General features: G+C 39.5%; 1 protein-coding gene across 10 annotated transcripts in view; it reads left to right on the top strand.

Annotated features, from left to right (window-relative positions):
* USP6NL (USP6 N-terminal like) overlaps positions 1-25,622 on the top strand; it is a 129,558-nt gene that overhangs the window by 68,577 nt on the left and 35,359 nt on the right. For all 10 annotated transcript variants that reach the window (XM_064442880.1, XM_064442918.1, XM_064442903.1 and 7 more), the window contains 2 exons: positions 11,347-11,386; positions 17,226-17,306. In XM_064442880.1, the coding sequence (XP_064298950.1) occupies positions 11,347-11,386; positions 17,226-17,306 (121 nt within the window). The remainder of the gene's footprint in view (positions 1-11,346; positions 11,387-17,225; positions 17,307-25,622) is intronic.

Genomic DNA, 25,622 nt, shown 5'->3' with positions numbered 1-25,622 from the left:
TATTAATTCCCTTTTTTACTAAATATGTGAATATGCCTCATTTTGACTGTGTGGAATTTTTCATGTGGCATTATAAAGATTTCCTATGAAACTCCACTGTAGTCTTGTGCTGTGTGCAATGGATTCTGCCCTCTAGTATGTGACACGCTTCCCTGGACTGATTTTGCTCTGAAATATGTGTTGCTAATCAACGTACAGAGGAACTGCTGTTAAAACCCCCCACAAATTTCAGGTGTATTTAACATCCTTTCCTTTTTGCCCTAACGTAGACTGAGGATATTCTTTTTACTTAGGAGGGAAATTGAAGATTTCTTATGTTAGTAATTGAGATCCGGATGCTTTTTTTTTTTAGGTCAATCTTCCTAGCGTTCGACGATACCATTTTTTCTTGCATATATTCACAGGGAACTACTTCTAAAAGAATGTTTTTATTGCATTTCTGTAAGACAAAGCCCGGTTTGAAAACACAGCAGTGATAAATACATAATAAACATTAATGAAGAGGTTTTACAAATTTCACTATTTATCAGTTATGGAACTCCTGATAAGTTGAAATTAATCTCTCCTTATTATGCAGCGATGGAGTGATGGGGCTAAATTTCAGACAGAACTTTCAGAGGCCAAGGTAAATAGGCAGTTTTATTTAAAAATTACTCACAGTGGAAGAGTGAATTGAACTTGCTGTAAATTTTACTTAGTTGTTATCCATTCTGACTCTTCTAGAGCTCTGCTTCCATGGTGGACAATGAACTTTGATCTCTGCATTTGTGTCCAGTTGTGGCGGCAGTTCTGTTGTGATCCTTTTGTTTGCCTTGGTGCATGTGAACTTATTTCTAAAAGCACGAGATGTGTATGGCAATTTGCAGTGATTGCTTTCCTGAATTGATGTCTTATTTTGCAATAGCATGTCATCCGAAATACTACTTTAGAATGCGTTTACGTTGCTATGAAGAACTCTTCAGTGCTTTTGTTGTTCTCTTTTCCTCACATGTGCTATTGAACCAGGACTTTTTTGCCAGCCTGATGGCAACAGTGTTCATTTATTCAAAACCTGTTCCATGAAAATTGTCTAAGCCGGTCCTAGCAGAAGCGAGAGGAACCTGACTTTCTCTCCCAGATGCTCACAATCATACTGGATTTTACAGTGTTCACATGCCACTTGTGTTCTTGGTTGGTAGAACTTCACCAGGAGAAGGAGGAAGTGCCTTACTTCTGGTCTTGGCTAGGTCACTGTCCAAGACAGGCTTGCTTTAGAATGTCATGAAGTGAAAGAGGCTATTTCAACCCAGAATCAACTAATTTTAAGCAAAGCTTGCACTCACCTATTTTAGACCTGTTTGAAGACAAGCTGCCAAGCACCTGTAACTCAGACAACTATTGAAGAACCTGCCTCCTGGGCTGGTCTTCAGAGCCACAAAAGGAGAGAAGTAGGATTTTAGGTATATCTCTTCCAGCCATGTTTGGTTGTCCAGTAAATTTTGGCTTCCGTTGGCAAATAAGCAGCTTTGCCTGTGTTCTGTGCTCTCTTAGTTGCAATCATTTTTTAATATCTACATGTCTAGAATTTACCAGTATACTTGAGTTCCTTTGCAAAAGTATTTAAGACGTTCTTCCCTTTAATTCAGTTTTGTTCATCTTAATGAAATTTTTGATTTTTAAGAATCATTTGAAAGGGGTTTTGATTTTTTTTAAAGTCTTCCCTTTTGTGTTTATCATGATGATCTCGCAGATGGTTCTTCTACTGCTCTCCCTTCACGCAGGTTCTTCCCATGGAAGGAATGAATGTTCTGTTATCATTTGGTATATTTCAGAATGGTACAGAACTCTTTTTCCTAAAACTGTGTTGCAGTTGTGCCCATTTCTTTAGCTTATTCTTAGGACTGGAATTAAAATTTGAATTTTAAATCCACTTTTTCAGCTGAGTTAGTCCAGGCTGTCACTTCAACAATCCTCTGCAGGTACAGAAAGAAATGAGGTGAATGCAGTCCCGCAGATTTGATTGCAAACACAAAAGCAAGCTATAGGATAATTCTGCCAACTAAGGACAAATAGTGTGGTTTTGTTAACAGCTGCTGCTACTTGATTTGAATAAAAGATCACACACTGTGTACTAGGAATTCATGGACTACTTCCTTTTATGAAAGAGCTATTAGGTAGCAGAACTGAACAAATGATGGAATACGGTAATACATGATTTAATTTATATAACGTACATAAAGCGATACGCATTGGTTTTGAGTTACTGCTTAAGCCCTAAAATGGAAGGATTTAACATAATCGTTATTACCAGATGTACTTCCTACTATATCTAACATTTGTAGAAGATTAAAGTAACTGGATATAGGGAATGGCCAGAGTGCTTCACTGGCACCGACTATGAAGAGTGCTATTGCAACAGCTTTTAGAAGTGCAAAGCTGCTGCTACTCTTGACCCAAGTGAAAGAGCCACCAAAATGGAAGTTTAGACTGCAGAAGATTGTTTCATAAAAGAAGCAAGCATAGGTACATAAAGCATTGAGCTTCAGCAGTGAACAAATACGTTGTGCTGGAACACTACCATCTTAGTTAATTTAGGTTGGACACTTTGCATAGCACATGAATTTTAATACAGATGAAGCTGCCAACATGTAAGTCCTGGATCGCTATTAATATATACTGTAAGAGATCTTTACAGTAACTAACCTTCAAGCAGTACTTAAAAGCAGTATATAGCTATATAAGCTTAAGGAAGAAGTCCTAGGTGTGTTAGACGTTTATATAAAAAATGTAAATCAGAAGCAAGACAAAGAGATTAATTCCCTTTCCTTTCTCTTTTAGCTTCTGAGAATTTGAAGGTAGCTTAGGCAAATTTTTCTTTTTTTAAACTTGTTTTAAAAACACTTGGAATGTGGTTCTGAGAAGACGTTTTTAACCTCAGTGTTTGTTTATGTTCAATTAAAGTGACATCAGAAATCACTAGAAATGCTGCTGTGCTCAATTATGCAGATTATAGATTTTCTCAAAGGTTTTCTGATTTTGAAGCTAGGAAAGCTTCAAAGTCTGCATACAGAACATGTCTTTTACTAAGGACACAAGAAAGCGTATATTTTAGCATTTGGCAGTGAAAATACAGGTATCTTTTTTTCTGTTAATTTCTCAATATTTTTTTATATTGGCAATAAAAACTTTACAGTGAAGTTGTCTTCTCCCACGCAGGAAAGGACTTTGCTAAAAAGTCACCACTTTGAGATTTAATTGAATTTGATACATCTTTTGATTTTCATCTTCTCTTTGAGAGTGCGCATTACTTGAGACTTTCAGGACAGGAGCTACATGTTCATGGCACTGTGCTGTATATATTGGCAACAACATCCACAGAATCCACAAATAATTATAATTAAAACCTAGTCACAAAATCACATGTGATCCAGTCTTTTGCCAGCATTAAATTCTTTCTTGCAGCGTATTTTCTGATAATTATATTTTGGAATATCACATTGGCTTATCCCATATGTTAATTGCTTTGGCTTGCTTATGGACTTTAACAAAACTTGTGAAAGCTGCTTTTAATGTACTGTAGTCACCACCCCCATACTGTGCAGAGGTTATTCAGTGAAGATTCAGAGTGGGTGATTACAGTAGCAGAGCTCCAAATATTTTGATGGACACACACAATCAAAATTTGTAAGCTATATAAACAAAATGTGTAATGGAAAGAAGGAAGTGATTCATAGAATTTTCTCTTGGGGAAAATGTATCACTTAGTTTAAAAAAAAACCACATTCTTGCTTTCTCCTAAATATTTTTGGAAATCTTTTCCATGTATTATTGGTTTTGAAAATGTCACTAATTGCCTGTAAATTCCATTCAAAGGTTGGAAGATTAAAACAAAAATTCCTGATCAAAATTCTTCTGAAAATTAACTCGTTTGGACTAAAGGATCTGAATTCAACACTAAGTTGTGCTTTAGGTTTGTGCTTTAGAGAGCAGAATAGCTTAATCGTAGGTCTAAAGAAAGGCAAGACATTGAAATATTGTTTTATTTTTACTTGTAATGGTTAATGACTTTTTCAGTTGACTTCAGAAAACAGTTTACTTTGTAGCCCATCCTGTGACATAACGCAGACATGAAAATAGATATTAGAAGTAACAATGTTGTATGTCCTCTGAATGACGCAGTCTTATTCGTCTCCCCTTCTATAAGATGATTGTGAACCACTTGCCAGCTAACTTTAGAACAAAGATCAGTATGTATGTGTTATGACATGAGGCAATAAAAGCTACCTGGAAACAGTATGTCTATATATAAGGTGTTTTGTTGCAAAGCACTGTTGTAACTATCCATAATAGTGTGTGTTGCTTTGACAGTTTTACGTGCCCTGATTCAGAAGCTGAAGGGGAGGCAGACCTAAGAGAACACCTAGTCCATGTGTGTGTTGTTGTATAATTGGTTTCTAGTGTGAAGATACTAATTTTTTGTCTAGTACAGCTACTATAGGCTCCTACAGCTCACTTCTGGTAAATGACACAGCCTAAAACTGTTCATGCTTGGGAAGATTTACTGTTTGATAATATATTTGAGTACTGAAGTATCGTTGTGATTTGTTACTCAACAGCCTGAGTTCTATATTGTACAGCAAAACAACTCCATTTATACTAAAGCTTTCCTTGTTCAGATATCTTTCAGCTGAATTCTTCCCTTCCTTCTCATATCTTACCTGCGCATGATCACTCCATAAATTTATTTCATGACACTTTTGCTTTTGATTTTTATGCTTTTGTGGATGTTTCAGTCACATGTTCCTTGATCATAGATGTTTCAAAACAATACAGATGACTCACTTTTTTTTTTTTAAGAGATCATCCAAACCCTATTGTTCTGTGAATTATTTTGAAAGGGACCTCTGGAGATCACCTTGTCCAACCCCCTGCTTGAGTAGGCACACCCAGTGCAGGGGGCACAGGGCCGCGTCGAGGTGGGGTGTGAATGTCTCCAGGGAAGGGACTCCACAGCCTCTCTGGGCAGCCTGTGCCCCTGCTCTGGCACCCGCACAGCAAAGGGGTTTGTCCTCATGTTCAGGGGGAACTTCCCGTGTTTCACCTTGTGCCCGTTGCCCCTTGGCCTGTCATTGGGCACCACTGAAAAGAATCTAGTCCCATTGTCCTGACACCCACCCTTTAGAATTTTTTAGGTATTGATGAGATCCCCCCTCAGTCTTCTCTTCTCCAGGCTGAACAAACCCAGGTCTCTCAGCCTTTCCTCATGTGGGAGATGCTCCAGTCCCCTGATCATTCTGGTAGCTCCTCCACTGGACTTGCTCAAGAAGTTCCATGTCTTCCTTAAACTGGGGGCCTCAAAACTGGACTCAGCACTGCAGATGTGGCCTCACTAGGGCAGAGCAGAGCGGGAGAATAACCTCCCTCGTCCTGCTGGCCACGCTCCTGTTAATGCAGCCCAGGATACCCTTGGCCTTCTTGGCCACAAGGGCACGTTGCTGGCTCAGGGTCCCCTTGCTGCCCACCAGCACTCCCAGGGCCGCCTTAGTGAAGCTGCTTTCCGGTACATCAGCCCCCAACCTGTACCGGTGCAGGGGTTGTTCCTCCCCAGGGGCAGGACCTTGCAGTTGCTCTTGTTGAATTTCATGAGGTTCCCCTGGGCCCAGCTCTCCAGCCTGTCCAGGTCTTGTTGGATGGCAGAACAGCCTTCTGGTGTGTCAGCCGCTCCTCCCAGCTTGGTATCATCAGCGAAGTTGCTGAGGTTACACTCTGTCCCTTTGTCCAGGTCACTGATGAATATGTTGAACAGGACTGGAGCCAGCACAGATCCCTGGGGAACACCGCTAGTTATGGGCCTCCAACCAGACTCTGCCCTGTTGATCACAACCCTCTGAGTTCTGTTGTTGAGCCAGTTCTCTGTCCACCTCACTGTCCTCTCATCCAACCCACACTTCCTTAGCTTGCCCGTGAGGATGCTATGGGAGACAGTGTTGAATGCCTTACTGAAGTCGAGATAGACAACATCCACTGCTCTCCCTTCATGAACCCAGCCAGTCACACCATCATAGAAGGGTGTCAGCTTGGTCAGCGCGATCTCCCCTTGGTGAATCCATGTTGACTACTTCTGATAACCTTCTTGTCCTCTGCATGCCTGGGGATGACATCCAGGATGAACTGCTCCATCACCTTTCCAGGAATGGAGGTGAGGCTGACTGGCCTGTAGGTTCCCAGGTCCTCCTTCTTGCACTTTTTGAAGATTGGAGTGACATTTGCTGTCCTCCAGTCCTTGGGCACCTCTCCTGTCCTCCATGACCTTTCAAAGATGGTGGAGAGTGGCTCAGCAAGAACATCTGCCAGCTCCCTCAGCACTTGAGGGTGCATCCCATCGGGGCCCATGGATTTGTGAGGATCCCGTTTGCATAGGTGATCTCTGACCCAATCCTTCTCAACTGATGGTAAGTCTTCCTTTCCCTAGATATTCTCCTCTCACCTCTGGGGGATGAGGTGCCTGAGGGCCAGCCTTAGCAGTAAAGACCGAGGCAAAGGCGGCATTCAGTAACTCCGCCTTCTCTGCATCCTGCGCCGCCAGGGCCCCTTCCTCATCCAGCAGTGGGCCCACTGTATCTCCAGTCTTCCTTTTACTGCTGACGTGTTTAAAGAAGCCCTTCTTGTTCTCTTTGACATGCCTTGTCAGATTTAATTCCAAGTGGGCCTTGGCCTTCCTCGTCACATCTCTGCACACCCTGCCAACATTCCTATATTCCTCCCAAGTGGCCAGTCCCTTTTTCTGCATACTGTGAACGTCCCTCTTCCATTTGAGTTTCTCTAGAAGCTCTTTGCTCATCCATGCGGGACTCGTGGCTGCTCTGCCTGACTTCTTCCTCCTAGGGATGAAGGACCCCAAAGTTCTTCACAGTGCAGTGGCTAATTCTCCCTGGGGTAAGAAGGACTACAGCAAGTAGAGGGTTTTTAAGCAAGTGTTGTGTTTTGAAATAGAAGTTATGAGAAATGAAAATACAGCTTACAAAGAAATTGTGAACATAACGGTTCTTAAGGCAAGTAAGCTTTGTGGTAAAGATTTTTACTGTATTATGGTCATTCTTTGCCACTTTTTTTTTTTCCTAATTAAAAAATGAGTGTCAGGGTTTATATAGCTTGGGACTGTGGAGAATTAAATTGACAGAAACTTACAGTTCTGGGGTTATCAACCTATCAAGGCTGCTGATTATTGCACTAAACATCTTCCATCCTTAACTGAAGCTGCAAGTGACAAAGGAGCCTTTACATTTCTGAAATTTTATGTAAGCCAAACTAGAAGAAGGAAAATGCTGTGATTTGACCCAGCAGGGAGCATATTTGGATTTAAATTCAAATGTAGGAAAAGAATATATCTGATGAGTGAGTAATAAGAGAAAGCCTTCCCTTGTGTTTATATTGAACAAATGTATCAAAGTGCTCTTTAAAGAAGACTGATTTGAACAGCAGCAGTGGGTAGGTGACTGTAAGCTTGTTAAGTCTGAGACCTTCCGATTTATTTAAACTACTGCTGTTACTTGAGGAGGCTAATTACAGCACAGCTTAATGGTCAGACCCATAGATCTGCACGTTTCATGTTCTGAAGTGTGAGATATTTATGCATTTAAGATTGCTATTTCTCTTAAGTTATCCTAAAAATGTAATGAAAACACATGTTAGCCATTGTGGTGGATTTAAAGATATAAAATCCAGTCATTGGTTATAAGCTAATAAAGCATTTTCAGTCAAGTCCTTGTTCTCCAAAATGAAATCCTGTTTCATTGAACTTCTAGGCTTTATAATCCTCACCAGAAGGTGGTAATAATCCAGACTGAAAGGTAGGAAGGAGACTTTGGGCCGGTGCTGCAGATCACCACCAGTGGGGACCACGGGTGGAGGTCCTGAGTTCCAGTCAAACCCTGGAGTCTAGTATTTCCTCCCAGTGAAATGTCTTTGAGGAGCCTTCTAGTAGGAAACGTAGCACACCTTCGTGTGGACCCTGCTCCATGTTGGAGTTAGGATTTGGTCCCAGTGTTTTACAGCTCCCAAACCTGGAGACAACATCTTCACAGCTTTCTCTTCAATGCTGTAACCCTAGAGCTGCTTGACAGCAACATCCAGGGTCCTTGAGCCGCTGTTGGGTTGAGATGCAGGCTACCCAGCCTGGTGGTGGGAGGCTGTAGTCTTTATGCCTGGGGCAAAGGCATGTACTAGGTGTAATGAGTCTTGATTCCTGTCTGATTTAAACAGGTGAATTTACTTTGGATCTTGCTGTATTGTGGACAAAAGCGTGTGTTAAGATTTCATTTCTGCTAAGTGAGACCTTATTTACATGGATTCAGTTAAAAGCTGTCTCTGACTCCTCATTTAGATATCAAGTATTTTATGTTTCCAAGCTAATTACGTTAATCAGTCCTGTTCTTCTTTGTATGAGAAGAATTCCCCATAATGAATATTACTTGAGCTATTAAAGGAAAGCAGTCATCTTAGGGCAGGACGTGGCTATATTACGTTAATATTGTTTACTACTTCATGTTATTACTTGGTGAAGTACACAGATAAAACCATCAAAATAGTTTAAATAGGCTGTGGATGGTGGGAGAAGATTGAACACTAAAAGAAATAATGAAGGTATAACAATATTAGGTTGGATAGACTGGGGAAGGAAGGGGAAGATTCATCACTGTAAAGAAAAAGAAGGTACAATAAAGTTACATTGATTAATAGACATTAACTGATTTTGAGTCTGAGCCCACCTAATCCTAAAAAAAAAAAGCAAACACCAAAAAACAACTATAAGGTGCTTCTGCATAAAAATTACATACCCTACCTAAATGAAAATCTATTTACATAAAATATCATTAGGGGCTTGAGAGAGTTTGCCCACGACACCTTTCTCTCAGTCCTTGCAGGATAAATTTGAATATTATGTGAGTACGTGGGCGTAGTTAGTGCAATTTAGTTAAGTGAGAGGAAGATCTCCAGGAACTCTTGCGTTCCAGTCTAGTGAGTTACTCAGCAGCCCAGGGCAATTCGCTCAGCTTCTGGGCTCTTTTCCTGGTGCTCAACTGCCAGTAGCATCTCAGGGAATAAAAACATTGGGCTGGCTTAATGTGCTCCTGTGGAATTTCAGTTCTTAAATTGTGTAGGTATGTCATATTAGTGCATAGCTGTACAGCTAAAGAAATAATGAGGAATGTGGTCATAAGTATGCTGCTGGATTAATTTAGTGAGGGAGTACCGTGTCTGCTTCCCAGGACAAAAGAGCCTTCCTTCATTGCTCAGTCGATCCAGCTATGCTTTTCATTTGTACATTGATGGGAACTCGCAAAATTAGCAAAGAACAATTCCTTAATAAATCATTGTAAGTCATCTTTACTTTGTAAGAAAATGAGATTTGATTAATCTTTTGTGTACTCTTTCATGCCAGATTAGTAAATGTGAAGATAAACTGTCAAGCGGTACCAGTTGTGTCGCCGTGGTCTGTGTGGGGACGTGGAGCCATCAGATCGGTGTCTTGCACACTGCTGGAGGCTCTGGGGGAAGACGAGTCTCTTGTGCGTGCAGCTGGTGTGATATTGTAGGGCCACAAAGAATGCGGCTGCGGTGCGCTCGTCTTGCTGTGTGAGGCTGATGCTTTTGGAGGAGGTAGACAGTGCCTGCAACTGAGGAGGTGGTTCAGCATGGGGAGAGAAGTCATGAAAGAGTTGAAAATTTTAAGTGATGTTCAGAAGGCTTACCAATCTTTGTTCTTAAAACCAAACAAAACAACAAAAAACCCCAAGCAGATTAGTAAATTGTCTTTTTCTTCCCTTTTGCTTATTTTTTTTACTTCTGTTCAAATAAATTTAATTTGGAGGTGATATTTGGCATACAAAGGGCTTGCTTTCAGTTTGTTAATTTAGTTTTATAGGATTGTGTGCTATACTACGAGTTTTATAGTGTTTACAACCTCAGATATCGGTGAATATAGGCTATTTCTAGTACGTTAGACAGATGTTCATCAGGGGTTTTCTTGAGTTTTGATCTTCAAGAGAATTTTCAGATACTCGGAAAGCACTTCTAAATGAATGGATTATGCTTTTTGCAGTGCTGTTCAAAGGAAACACTCCTGGTTTTTAAATTAGTTTCTAGGCCGTTTACTGGAAACCTTGACTTGTGTGTGTAGTCTCTGAAAAGGTGTTGATTGGAGCAAGCTTTTCTATTAGATGAAGTAATTAAAATGGATTTCTTTATTCAAATATAACATATAAAACTGAAACTGCATCTTTTAAATGAAATAAATGAGATAAAATATAATTAAAGCCTTTTACAGGTTTGATACAGATCTAAAATACTGGGTTTTAATGCCATCGCTATGGAAAGCTGCAATCGTGTGGGTAGGAATTTTTTCATAATATCAAGACTCAGTAGGAAATTTTTTCTTTTTAAAAAGGATTTCACATAATGCCTGCTTTTTAGTCCCTTTTAAACAGGGTTTTGTTGGGTGGGTTATTTACCTGATCTACAGAGCAGAAAAAGGGAGCCTTGCTACTTACAGATGAGCTGTTGTGTTCTCAGAATCTGTGGATAAGGCAGGCTCCTTGGGCATCAAAGTGGTCCAGTTACTTTTGATAAGAAAAACACAAGTTTCTTTGATAAGAAAAAGAGAAGTTAGAGCACTCAGAATGAAACTAAAATAATATAAAATCTGAAAATGTATCTGTTCAAAGGCTGCTTTTCAAGCTTTCAATTCGTAACCTGCCTATTTAGAGTTAGGCTAAGTGAAATGAGTGTATTTTTAAATATTAATTAGAAACCTAGTAATAAACTGATTTTTTTTGTTGGGTTTTTTTTGCTATTTCCTCCCTATTACTCAGAGTGAGTTTTGCTGAGTTTTGAGAAAATGGAAGTTAACTTTCCTCAGACAAGTGAAGTCTCACTGCCTTTCACAGCACACAGTAGTAAAGGAAGAAAACCTTTTATAGGGGTATTTCAGCTAAGAGTAGTATGGTCTAATAAAACAAAAATTCATTTAGGTTTCAGTTCAGTAATACAGCACAGGGTGCTTTTACTAAAGAAAAAACCCCTTTCTGTTAAGTCCTTGTCTTTTGAAGCTGTGCAAATACTTTGATTTAGAAGGTTTAAGATTGAAATAATTCTAGTTCTGTACTTAAAATATTGAGTTTTACTGTGTTTAAAAAATAAATTCCAAGGGTTCCTGTGTGTCATTTTCTTAGTTCTCTAAAGTTCAGAGTTCTTGTTTACTTGTTACAACATCTAGCTGCTCTAAATGATTACGTGTAAGAACCTATACAGAAATGATTTTGTGCCATCAGTAACCAAGAGTAACATGAACTTTGTCTTTGTTTTCAGTCCAGAGGAGCTTCCTGTCCATGATGCAGCAATAGAAAAGGTAAGTCCAGTGTCTTGAAGTTCACGTTTTTTGGCTAGGAAGTAAACATGTACCAATTTACAAGTCTCTCAATATAAATCTTTGTGAAATGAGGAGATGAAGCATTTTAGTGACTTGCATTCCCAAAGAAATAAGTTCTAAGTCCCAGAAGGACTGAAGTCCTTGAGGCCATGTTCACTCAACCACAGATCCCTTGGGGCCCTTGCATTCTTACATTTACTTACTGCAATGAGACATGAGTTTTCCTCACCCATTATATGACCCAGTAAAGGAAATGGAGCTACTTAAGATGTCACACCTGGCTCTGCCCTGAAAGAGCGAGAGCTATTGTCTCTGTGTCATGAGCTGTCATCAGCTGTGCTGGGTGGATGGATTGTCCAAGTGACGTGGTGGCTTTGATGCTGAGGTGTACATTGCCACCCCCTGAGGAGTGTAGTGTGTTTTTCTAATTTGGTACATGGTGACAAATATCCTGACTGCCACTGAAACGTGATGACCCACCTTGTAATGTTCAGTTGGCGAGCCAAGTGTATTCTGGTCATGCAAGACCTGTCAGTAGCTGGTACAGGCCTTAGTCCAAAAATCCTTCTGCTGCTGGAGGGTACTAGAGGAGAAGTGTGAGAACTGATGTTCTGGGAACATGCAAAGCTTTTATTAAAATTGTTGGGAACTGAATTTCTGTTTGTCTGGGCCTAGATACTATTGGTCTTCCCCCTTGGTCTGTCAGGCCCGTTGTTACCTCCAAGACCAGATCAGATCCTTCTTGTTTGTCCATATTTATCTTCTGTATCATCAGAAACCTCAGGATAAATATTTAAAGCTATAAGTTTAAAGTTAAACTGCTTGGCTGCACAAATCACTAGAATGCATGGAAGAGGAACAGAATGATTTGTTCTAAGGCAGCTCAGTTCCCCAAGTGTTAAGAGCAGCAGTCTTTCTAAAAACTAATTATTTTGAGCTTCAGTATTGGGCTAGTAAGAAGAACTTCTCATAAGGGACTCAAAAGTTCCCTTCTTTTTTGTTTTGCATTGGTTCATGTGTATTTCTGCATACACAGCCTGCAATAGTTACATTTTCCTGCCATGTTGCATTACATTTAATAACAGTGAGTGTATATATAATTTCATTTCCATCAGATGGACACATTAGGGCGGTGAGTCTATGAGCAAAAATAATAGACAGTTTGAAATTATTGTGGTATATGTGTTTTGAAGCTCTGATTCACTGTGGCTTCATAGTTAGCCTTAAATTATTGGGGAAAAATAGTGTTTCAGTTCTTTGTCCTATATTGTATTCATGCTGTCTCAGACAAAATGTCAGCATAGAAACTGTATTTATTGAATCAATGTTAAATTGCAAATCTGGTGTCTTTTTATAATCATGCAGTAATGCATCTGTATTAGGCTCTTGGTTATACTCCTGATGATATCCTGACCTCTGCTGGTTTGAGGGTTATCAGTCTTCTGTCAGCAGCATTTGAATCTTTGCAATTTTCAAGATGCCATTCATAGGATAATTAATGTGTCATGTTCATGTAGGCTAGCACTAAAAGCTTTCTGTGCTGTATCTTTTAAAGTCACTTATTTGGCAGACCATTTATGCTTTACTTTTGCCTTACTTGTGAATTTAAATATTCCGAAGTCATGCTTTCATTTAGTTTGCAACTTATGTAAAGGGCTGTATATCCTTGGGACTTTTGACTCTTGTTCATGTAGATTCATAGACATTCTCTTCTTCATATACATTCCCATAAAGCTTAAGCTGGGTTTGCTGTGTGTGTATATTAATGTACATAATACTTTTAGAACAGGCATTATTACTGTGAATGCAGAGTAATTCCGATGTTTCATTACCTTGCTGGGCATTTGGTGGCTTAAATACATTGAATCATTGTCATACATTATGAACTGCTTAACCTTCAGATGAATCATACGGCACATCTGAGATAAAAATAGGGGAGGAAAGATAATCTAGAAGAGAAGAGTGGACAGAGGACCGCAGGAAATCTGCAGTTTGTCTGTCTGTTTTTGAAGTGCTGTGGAATGCTTTCTAAGTCATTGTCAGTTTGTTCGGTTTTGTCTTTGGTTTACTTGATTATAAATTCTCCAGGGAACTGTTCAGTGAGCTCTGGTTTTGTCTGAGGCTTCTGGTAAAGCATTACTTTAAGCCTCAGCCCTAGCACACTTGGTCTCCAGGAAGGTAGAGTGCTGCACGAAAGATGGATGCTTGCCAGCTTAACTTCATGCTTTTTTGCTTTTAGTAGTGTATTATTTACTGACACAAGAGTAAGAAACCACCTCTGCTTCAGTTGGGGATTCTGTTATTCCCAATGGCAAAAATACTTCAAAGTGTAAAATGTGCTTAGAAGACAGATAAATGGATTTTTTTGTGGTGGTGGTAACTACATGGAGCCTGCCTGAAAGAGCGGCAGCAGCATCCATCGACTCTGCAATGAGCTGTGTCAGATCTACCCATGTTTTCAGTGTTGCATCTGTTAGACATGAAAGTGAACATAATTCAGGATGGGAACAAAATAGCTAAAAGTTTTCAACAACTGAATGCAGAAATAATTGCTGTTTCGACTACAGTAGCATCACTTGAGAGTTGGGATAAATTGACACGTAAGACATAAAAGCTTGAAAAAACATACAGTTGAAGTGAGTTTCTGGCTCAAAAGACCAAAAATCTTGAAAGTAGATCAAACATACAAGACAAAAAGACTGTGGGAGCAGATAGGTTTTTATTTTTCTTACCAATTACCTGAACAACCTGTTGAGGGCAGAGACCTTTCCTGACTCAATAGCAATGTTATTCCTGTAATCTAAACTATGCCTAGAGAACATCTGCTTTAGAGATGTTAAAAATGTTTGTTTCTTAAAGATGTTGCAAGTGTAGAGGAGAATAAGAAACAATGTTGTGACATCTGTGAAACATGGCAAGCAGTAGTTTTTCTACAGTCCCCCCAGCTTAACTCCTAAGAAGGTGTTTTAAATAATCAAAAATAATTAAAAAAGGCAAGTGATTGAGGTATTACAAAATACAGCATGAAACCTGAACAAGAATGTGGGCAGTTGATTGCAACAAGAATAGTTGAATAAGTTAAGGTTGAGAGAGTAGAGGCACTTCTTTCCCCATATCTTTCTTATACTTATGTCAGGCTTACGTTGGTTGGATTCAAATAAAAATAACTTAAAAGAACAAAACCGACTTATTTCCAGGACACTTTATGGACTGAGTCATGGTTGGTGTGGACCTAAACCGTCATCAAGTCATGCTTCTGCATGTGTAAGGCTTTGGGCTTCTGGGTTAAAGAAGTCTTTTGCCCATTTTGTTGCACTGATAGCCAAGAAAGAATGCACAAATTCTGATGAGTAAAAGCTAGAAGTAAAATTAGAATTCTATTGAGACAATAAGTAATAATTTTCTCTTATATTTTCCCCCAACATTTCAGATGCAGTTAATGAAAGTATTAATAAGTTTTCAGTATCCTGCAGAGCTTCTGAAATTAAACTCTTACATTGTTACCGGATTGCATCACTAACCAAATGAAAGAGAATATCCTTCCTGTCTTTATTAAACTCTGGATTTGAAGTTGGAGGTAGATGGGCTGTCTGTTACAAAACACCTTAGTATTTGTTTATATTTCTCTTTGAAGAGGAAGCAATAGCCACACACATATATTTTTCTGCTTTAGCTTTTTCCAGTGTTGATCCTCAGCTCCAAAACATTATGGAAGTTGAAATAGTGTCATTAACTATTAAGTGTGTTTTTAATTTTTTTTTAACTCTGCAATATAATCAGAGACACTGTGCCAACTTTACAGTATGTAAAACTGGACTGTGAAAATACGGACAAAAAATCTTATAATTGGAGCCAACAAAATACAGATTTTTGGTTGTGAAGAGCTGAAGTGCCTTGAAATTCCAGGGACTAAAATAGTAAATTCTAAGTGCTTGTTTGGTTCCCAAATTCAAGAAATTGGTGGCAACTGTAGCAAGGTTTTCCTAGGCAGAATGGCAATTTTTAAGGTAGTAGGGTTGTTTTAAGCTTTTAAAGCTGCATATAGTATAAATAATGCACTGAATTAACATATTTATTATGTTATATGTTATACTACTTGATATAACTATTTGAGAAGATAGGGTTTGTCTTATGTTGAATTCTCATTTTATTACTTTGTTACTGAAATATTCTTGCCAGTAATATAATTTAAGAAAGTAGATCTTACCTTCAGAAGAAATCGCTGATGTTGAGATATAGGGCCATTTAGGTAAAAATGTACCAAGCCAAGGGTGAGAATTTTAGCAAGGCTTTTAATATCCAGAATTTGTCACACTTCTGCTACTGCACTGGTGCTCTTGCACGCACTCGGTTTTGTTCATGTACTTTGTGCTTTTTAAACATTCACAGAATTGTAGAATTGTTTGGGTTGGAAGGGACCTTAAAGCCCATGTAGTTCCACCCCCCCCCCCCCCCCCCCGCCATGGTCAGGGAGACCTTCGACTAGACCAGGTTGCTCAAAGACCCGTCCAACCTGACCTCAAACACTTTCAGGGAGGGGGGATCCACAGCTTCTTTGGGCAACCTGTGCTAGTGCCTCTCCAGCCTCATAGTGAAGAATTTCTTCCTAATATCTAATCTAAATCTACCCTCTTTCAGTTTAAAACCATTACCCCTTGTCCTATCACTACACTCCCTGACAAAGTGTCCCTCCCTATCTTTTCTATAGGCCCCCATAAGTACTGGAAGGCTGCTATAAGGTCTTCCTTGAGCCTTCTCTTCTCTCGGCTAAACAACCCCAACTCTCTCATCATGTCTTCATAGGAGAGGTGTTCCACCCTTCTGATCATCCTCATGGCCCTCCTCTGGACTTGATCTAATGGGTCCATGAGCTGCTTATCTTGGGACCCCAGAGCTGGACGCAGCACTCCAGGTGGGGTCTCACCAGAGCAGAGTGGAGGGGGAGAATCACCTCCCTTGACCTGCTGGCCACGCTTCTTTTGATGCAGCCCATCAACCGACACCTCCAAGTTCTTCTCAGGACTGGTCTCAATCCATTCTCTGCACAGCCTATATTTGTGCTTGAGACTGCCCTAACCCACGTGGAGGACCTTGCACTTGGCCTGTTGAACTTCATGAGGTTCTCACAGGCCCACCTCTCAAGCTTGTCAGGCCCCTCTGGGTGGCATCCCTTCCCTCCAGCGTGTCCACTGCGCCACAGCTTGGTGTCGTCAGCAAAGTTGCTGAGGGTGCACTCCATCCCACTGTCCATGTCTCTGACAAAGATGTTAAACACCACTGGTCCCAGTACCGATACCTGAGGAATGCCACTTGTCACTGGTCTCCACTTGGACATCAAGCCATTGACTGCAACTCTCTGAGTGCCTTTTAAGATGGGATGATTTGTGTGGTCACTGGAAACCAGTAGCTAATTGTGAGTAGGGCAAGTCTGAGTAAAGAACATCATTTCAGAGTCAACTGACTTTTAAAGTGTGCGGCAGGAATTATTTGCCTGAAAATTTCCTGAGGATAAGAACAAATTGAAGTTTTCTGTACTTGCCAAAAATGCGTAGAGAAGAAACGTATATAAATCTTGTACTAAAACTCCTCTTACAAAATACAATTCTTTACCTAGTGCTGAGAATAAGGGTCTGTGCTTGTTTTTTACTTGGCTGTTTTTTTGGATGTTTTAAGTGAACTGATTACTCTTTGTTACTGTTCTTAGATGACTGGATAAAAAGCTGATGATGCTGTGTTAAACTTTTTCTGAATATTTTTAGAAATACATAAATAAATGTATTAATCTTGAAAAGATTAAAAAATTCTAATTTCTTTCCAGCAAAAGCACCTTGAAATTGAAAGAACTACAAAATGGCTTAAGATGTTGAAAAGCTGGGAAAAATACAAGAATAGTGAAAAGGTAAAGTTATGCATGGTTTTCTTCATTAGCTATCACTTCTGAATGAATCTATAACCTTAAATTAGATTGTCTCTGTCTGAGATCTAGCAAAAAAAAAAAATCACACTGAAAGAAAAAGACTTTTTATTTTCCCAAAATGCAATAATACATATTAACCCAAGAATAATAATAGTTCCAGAAAACTGGTGGTCAAATGCAAGGAATTTTAAGGGCAATGTTGTGTAGGCTCTCTAACGTATTCATAGCAATAATTGCATTGTGCTTGCAGTCTGTGGAGTGGATGAAGCATCAGACCTTCTTGTCTTGCAGAGAGCTAGACGTTTTATCTGGTTTATGCTTTGAGAATGTGAAGGGGGAAGAAAAGAAAAATCTTCATAAACTTGAAAAGAGGGGGCACCTTTACATGGGTATAGCTGAATTCTTCCGGAATCATAAATCCCCTTTCAAGGGTTATGAATGTTAACTTTCCTTTTTTTATATTCCTTTTATGTTGGGTATTATATTGATGAAAGTTACTCTTTGAGTTGTTGGTGGCATCTTACTAAGAACTATGAGGGTTTTTTATTATTAATCCTCTTCTATGGTTTCCGTTTTTTTTCCTTTTTTGTAGCCCAGGCTTACTGAGGGGCCTAGGATAGCTTGCAGTCATGGATCAGTGAAAACTGCCTTGAATAACTCTCCAAGGAAACTGATTAGTCATAACATGGGACATATAGTTTGATGTTTAAATTATCACGCTTGCCAGCACAGATGTCTTAGGATATCCCAGTATACCTGGTTGCTTTGTTAAAAGGAGAATTGCACTGAGTAGGTTGAAGTTAAAAAGGATAGGAGGCCGTTCGGTGCCCTGTCCCCTTTGGGATGTCTGTTTTTTTCTGTGAATGCAATGCAACATTCATAATCTTCAAAAGAAGTGAATTTTTTTATGGTATGAATGGGATCTACTTTTGAATAGAATACTTTATACCTTGATGGGCTTTTTTTGTTTTGGAGGAGTATGGAAGAACTGAAATATGCTGGCAGCTACTTAACAGTGACCAGAAGTGCTACATTTCTTGACTTAATTTAATAATTTTTTTTATTTCCTATGTGAAGCTGCAGGTGAATTTTAAGGAAGTGAATGGCCCATAAATTTATTAATTTTAATTGCTTTGGGGATTTTTAGTTACAGGACTATTTTTATCCGACTTGGACAACAAATAATGGTCTGGGGGTAATGACAGAAAGTGGTTTATGTTAGGTATGCCATTAAGTACTAAGTGCTTCTACTGTCTTTAAAAGCTGTGTAGGGATTTTCATTTGAATAGTTTATTTGCTGGAATTGTTGTCTTAAAATTATGCAATAATTTCAGTTGGGGAAAAAAACTTGCTGGAGAGGCTGTATTCCCAACAGTCTCTTCTGGGGAGGTTTTCATAACTCTTCTTGTGGCCGTTTGGTGGATAATGAACAGAATATGAGGTTCCCTAATTCAAATTCCCTCTTCTTCTCAATAGGGCTTAACACTTGCATTTTCTGTTGGGCATTCCGTTGGTATTTGCTGATGCTGTTGATCCACCTGTATTCTGCTGAGGGCTAGAGGACAACTGTTACGTGGCCCGGGTTACTGCCTGGATGACTGGCCTGCAGCGTTAGCTTACTCCCTCACTAGTCTCTTGTTTTAGTGAATTATTCTGTGCAAAGTGGAAAACTTTAAAGGGACAGATTGAGACCAGAATACTTGTCGGCCTGCTGAGCAGGGAACTGAGATACTACAATTCAAGTAGAGGGGGAAATTTACTCAGCATGTCCTCTACTCATCGTGTCTGCTTTCTACCTTTGGTTTGGAGACTAGGAGCTGTCTCGCACTTTGCTTTTGTTAAAAATACCAAAGCCAGTGTTTGATGTTTTTCAGGGATTTAACTAAGAAGCTAGCGAATTCATTTTCTCTAAATATGAATTGAATGCATGAAAAAGTAATAATTTGTTTCCCAAGTTTGTTTTACAGTCCTACTTTCTGTCCTGTCATCTTCTCTGGAGTGAGAAACTAGAGGTCATAACACTCGTGGCTTTGTTTCTTTACTGTGGCAATTGGGTGAAGATCAAGTATGTTCCCAAATCAAAGGGATGATGAAAAAACTTGTATAACAGCTACTTTGTTTGCAGAGAGAATGTTAAACATGACCTTACAGGTAACACAATAGCTATGTGTTGTCTAAGCAGCAGCAGTCTTCCTCTTCAGCCATCAGTGATGTCAGTCCATGATACGCTGATTTAACTGAATAATTCTGTGTTCACCAAACATGCAGAAGGTACAGCAGATCAGCTGAGCAGAAAGAGTTTCAGTTCATGTAACAAATTATAGGCTGAACTATAAATAGTTGCAGCAATAATTCAATATGTTCATAAAGGGGATGAACTTTGCTTGAGGCTAGGAAAAATATTCACTGATTGTTGAACTCTGGTGGAGCACACGAGCCTTTAAAAACAAGGGTGTTTTCCTTATTCTTTCTTGCATCTTATGTGGTAAGTGAACCACAACATACAGAATTAAGAATCAGCGCCCTCCTCCTCCCGAGCGTGCAGTCAAAAGTCAGACATGATTTGTCACTGCTCTTTATGGAAGGCCTGGTGGTGTTCTCAGGGTTGTACAAAACTCACCAATAACGGCAGGTTTTATCTGAAAGTGTGTTGGAAGAATGCACCAGCTTTCCATGCTCGGCTTCTTGAAGCTCAGAAGCAGAGAGTTGCAAGAAAAATTCCTGACTCTTGCTTTCTGTCTTCACTTGATCAGATAAGGTGATTAACGCTGGAGGAACAAATTGCTAAAGAAAATGAACAGCCTGTATCTTAGAAGACTCCTTTCACCTGACATTCCCAGGTCTGGACTGGTTTCTGAGCAGTCAGACTGCTCCTGAAATCGATGTTGTTTAGAAACAGCACTGAAGGGAGCATTGCAGCAGCAACAACAGTAATAGTGTTGTAGGGTGATAGAGTATAATTGCAGTGATGGCTTGGTTTTGGAAAATGGTGTACTTGAGAGGTGCTTGTGCTCTTAAAAAGAGGGCAAGGGAGAGCTGGGGGAGGTGATGGGCCCAGAGATAGAGCAGATATGCACAAAGTACAGGACTTCAGACAGCCCATTTGTAATGAACCTTCATAATATACAGCCGAGAGAGTTTTGGCTTGAAGAAATCTGTTCATACTGTCTGTATACATACTGTAAATGAATCTATATATTTGATTACATTATCCAAAACTGTCATACGCTTAACTGCAAAATACAGTTTTCATTTAATACTCTTGCAGAGCTGCCTATAGGCTGCTTCCTTATTTTTTTTTCCTTCATAACTTCACAAGGAGAATTGATGAGAAAATATTAACACACTGATGTATGTGCATGCATGCGAGATGCTTCAATTTACATCTTCCCCTGATCTTTACTGCAGAAGAATATATTGAGAAAGAGATGGGGAATCTGGGAACTTCATACTGTTGTTCTATTAGAACTTCTGTGCTTAACCTAATTAAAAAAAAAAAAAGAGAGAGGGTGGAGGGGGAATGGTGGGCAGCAATGTGTAACCATGAGGAACCGGAAAGAGGTGGAAGAGTTGTCACATTGAGACTAGGAACATGCTGGTCTCTACCATATTTGAGTAATGATTTAGAGGTAATGAAGGATGATATAATGAAAAGAACACAGGTACAACTCCATAACCATGTATAAGACTCCTTGATTATTATATGATTATTTAGGCATCTTTTCAGTGAAGTCATGATCATTCTTACAGACGCCAGCCTCTGAATTGCTTAACTGCCCTGGTGTCTTTGCGTGATTGATATTTGTCTAAACAAAGCTTTCGCCTCCCCATCAGTCACTTCTTACGCAGGAAGTGTCAGAGAGCAGCAAAGTTCATGTTTCAGTGTGGTCTTTCTCCAGCTTATGCTTTTATTTCCTGTTTGTATTCTACTGCTTAATAATCCAGGGTACAATCAACCACCACAGATCGTAAATCCTTCCTTGCTTGGTATGATCATAACTTTCAGGAAAGATTAAATAAAACGTTATAGGCTATATTCCCATTTGAGTTTTTCCACCGAAGTATTTCTGTCTTTCACTGTCTACGTTCATCTATCTGTGATTGAAGTTTCCTGAATTGAGAGGGAAAGGAATAAGAGAAACAATCAGGGTAGCTGGCAATTTCCAGCTGTTCAGGCATTCACAGAGAGTATGATAATAAAATCTCCACTTAGTTTGGAGTCTCAACACAGGGTCTTAATGAAGAACCCTCTCTGTATTTCTGAGATTTTTTGAATCAGTTTGAACAACTCTTGTATTTGCACTTTTTCATCCTTTTATGCAACCCACAGAAGTTGAAGAACCTCTAAAGGCAGCAGCCTTTATAAATATACTTTCTTTTCATTATAAATATACTTTCTCATGAGACTTCAGATTTTAATTCTTACGCTTCTCATCACTTATTCTTTCTGAGGTGGCAGAGTCCCTCTGCTGCTTGTGCAGCTCTTCCTGACGTAACTGAGAAACTTCTGTTTTCAAGAACACCAGTTTTATGTCTTGCAGTAGCAAGAATGCCAGTTCCCACTCTTCAGACTAGCGCTGTGTGATAGCAGCCTCGTTTCTTGTCCAGGAACTAGCTGGGTTTATGAGTGAGAGACTGGGTCAGGGGAAGGAAGAGGAGGTTGTATGTTTTCCAGGTTTTTTGCATGGAGGCCACATTGAATGTTGGATGTTATAGACTTCATTATTGGAGATGATAGCTAATTTGGAATATTTTGAATTTGAGAGGTGTTTTTCCTTTTTGCTTTGTAAGCTTTTTACTTAATTCTTTATAGTCTCTTGTTTCACAGTTACAGGTCCAATTTCTTTTTTTCATTAGAAGCTCCTTATGAATTCACAGGTGGTAGGGTCTCATCTACTGTCCTCTTGGCCTCTCTGTGTCAGGATCATCAATGTTGGTAATGATTGCAAGAGTTTGACAACTGTCCTTGGCTGAATATCATCTTAGATGCAATATAGAACTTGAACATGTGTTTTTCTTTAAGTTGCGTTTATGTAATTACATCTACTGAGGATTACTTTCTTTTTTGTGTCCTATGCTGGTGGAAAGATCCCAGATTCCATAATATCATTCTTTGAATTATGCATATTTTCATACAATGATTATCTGAACTCTGAGTTTCTATATTTCTATTATGTTTTGAGCTATTATCTTAGGAAAGCCTTAATTTTAAAGAATTTATTGAAGACTGACTAGTTATTTCATCTGTAGAAGAAAAAGTAAAGTAACTTGCAGAGTTTTCTACTACTTATTTTAATTATTAATTCAGAGAGAACAGAGTAGAAGATTAAGGTTCTACAAGTATATAGACCCAAACCATGGTTTTTCAACATATTTTCAACCTTGTGCTACATAAGGAAATAAAAGACAGCAGAGGGCAGTAGTATGGTACTTATGGTAAAGATATTCAGTTAGCTAATAATCAGCTTGTTCATTTATATTTTCTTTAACTGTTTGTTGACTGAATGATTATCAGAAATGAGTGTTGCTGTGAAGTATGTGCAGGTTCCTCCCCAGACTCCCTGAGATCCAGTGCAGCTGTGTCATTTTTCACACAGGATCACAGGATTGTTGAGGTTGGCAGGGACCTCTGGAGGTCATCTGGTCCAACCCCCCTGCTCAAGCAGGGCCACACAAAGCCAGTTGCCCAGGACCGTGTCCCAACAGCTTTTGAGTATTTCCGATGATGGAGACTCCACAACCTCCCTGGGTAACCTGTGCCAGTGCTCGGTCACCCTCACAGTGACAAAGTGTTCCCTGATGTTCAGGGGGAACCTCCAGTGTTTCAGTTTGTGCCTGTCCCTGGGCATCACTGAAAAGAGCCTGGCTCTGTCCTCTTTGCACCCTCCCTGCAGGTACTTATGTCCATTCATAAGATTCCCCTGAGCTTTCTCTTCTCCAGGCTGAACAGTTCCAGCTCCCTTAGACTTTCCTTTCAGCGGAGATGGTCAAGTCCTTTCATCTTGTATAGCGCTTTGGATTCTCTCCAGTATGTCCATGTGTCTCAGTTACCGAGGAGCCCAGAACTGGACACAGTACTCCAGGTGTGACCTTACCACTGATGAGCAGAGGGGCAGGATCACCTCCCTCAACCTGCTGGCAATACTTTTGGCTAACACAGCCCAAGCTACCATTAGTCTTCTTGGCAGCAAGGGTACATTGCTGGCTCATGTTCGACTTGGTGTCCACCAGGACCCTGAGGTCCTTTTCTGCCAAGATGCTTTCCAGCTGGGCAGCCCCCAGCATGTACTGGTGCACGGGGTTGTTCCTCCCCAGGTGCAGGACTTTGCACTTCTCCTTGTTGAACTCCTTGAGGTTCTCATCAGCCCATTTCTCCAGCCTATTGAGGTCCCTGTGGATGGCAGCATGACCCTCTCATGTATCAGCCACTCCTCCCAGTTTTCCACTGTACATAAAATTATTCACACTTGTTTCCACGTTACCATTTGTGTAATGGAGCCCGTGCCATGAAAGGTTCTTTTCTTAAGGTACATTTCTTTCTTGTATATTGGGGCAGACAGTGAAAGTCTTTAGTCTGGTGTTCTGCTGAATCTGTAGGCAGAAATCTTGTAATGACTTGGGATGTCTGAGAGCTTTTTTCTCTGCCTAAATAAAAGAATAATTGGAACAGCAGAGTCAGCTGGATGCAGATCTAAAATGGTTTGCAAGAAGCTCCAAATGTTATTTGGGTTTATTCTGTCAGGTAGTGCAATAATTCTGATCTTAGCTACTGAAAATGTTTACTTTCCTTCTGGTGTGGTTTTTTGTGGTTTTTTTTGGTATAACTGTTGTGGGCTGATGAAACTGCTGGTCTCTCTGTCCTTTCCACTCTTTTTAAAGTTATTTGCCAACTCATTTTTGTAAACTTTTCTTTTAAAAGTGCTTCCACAATGTTCTATCGCAGTTTTTACTTACTACTTCGGGGGCTCTTCTAGTGTTTGGCTGTTTTAGTCTGGGAAGTACAGAAGATGAGAAAAATGTAAATGCCGTAGACTCCTCTGAAATGGGTTGTTTTTTTCCTTCTGTGTTATCTCCTGAAAAAAAACCAAACCAAAAACCCACAAAACCCACCAAAACCCCACACTTAGGATGGTTTGAATTTGTTTTAATTCTATTTTGGTAAGAAACTATTATTACAAAGGCTTATTTCTGACCTTTGATGTCCACCTGATCTTCTCCCAAAATATTCATTTAGAACAACACTGGTCCTGAGAATTTATTCTTCAACCAGTTCTCTTCATTAATAACCTTGTGGTTGTTGGAGACATCTGAAAACAAGTTACAAAATGATAATTAACTGACAAAAATGTTTGTTATCAATGTACACTGCTGCTGGTCTGAGGAATACAGCTACATGTCACTGGGGATGTATAACACTGCATTTTTTTTTTTCTTTCAAATTCCCAGAGAAGATATCGCAAATTTGGCTCATTCTGCTTTCCGGTAGACAGGCTAATCTCTACTCAGGGTGACTCGACTGCAATTGGTGTTGCTTGGCTTTTAAAAGACTGAATTATCCTCTTTTGCAAGCAGTTATCCTTGTACTCACTGAAATTCTCTGTGTGAGCTGAAGTCTGGATATACACCTATAGAGAAGGGTGCTTTGTAGCACTGTATGCTGTTCTTTATTTTTACAGAAGAAACTGTAACCATATAACCGTGCTTGCACTGGAAGTGTTGCTGTTTTAGCATTCTTAATAATATTAAGGCAGCATTTTTTTTTTAAAGCACAATATTTTCTTTGTGGACAGCCTCCAGGATTGCTGTTGCATCTTATACAAGTTTAAAAATTATAATTTGAAAATGGGACAGGGATAAAAGTCATAACCGTACATGTGTAAGAGTTACACATTCTAAAATCCATACACAAATCCTTGCTGGCATTAAAGACATCTTCAAAGATCTGATATATCCCAAACAGCAGGAGGTTTGCAAATATACTGCAATGAGGTGTTCATTAATCTTCCCAAACTGGAGATGTGAAATATTGTGAAAAAGAAAGAAGGATCCTGTCTTTGAGGAGGACGTTTCTTATGTTACAAACATAGTTTTTTAAAAATAAATTTTTCAAGGAAGTGGTAGCTTTGTCAATTGAAATTTTTAAGGTCTAAATTTCATTGTAGGTTAAATGCAAAGAACAAATTGTTTGGGAAGCAGTTGTGTGTGTTTTTTATTCTCTGTTATATCTAGTTGTCTCCCTGTGCCTTCATTAAAATAATGGTGAAAACAGAACTTCAGGAAGGTTTATTTTCCTTGTTA

This window comes from Phalacrocorax carbo, chromosome 1, assembly GCF_963921805.1.
Source record: "Phalacrocorax carbo chromosome 1, bPhaCar2.1, whole genome shotgun sequence".
NCBI lineage: Eukaryota > Metazoa > Chordata > Aves > Suliformes > Phalacrocoracidae > Phalacrocorax > Phalacrocorax carbo.
This window is presented reverse-complemented; position numbering and strand designations above follow the sequence as displayed.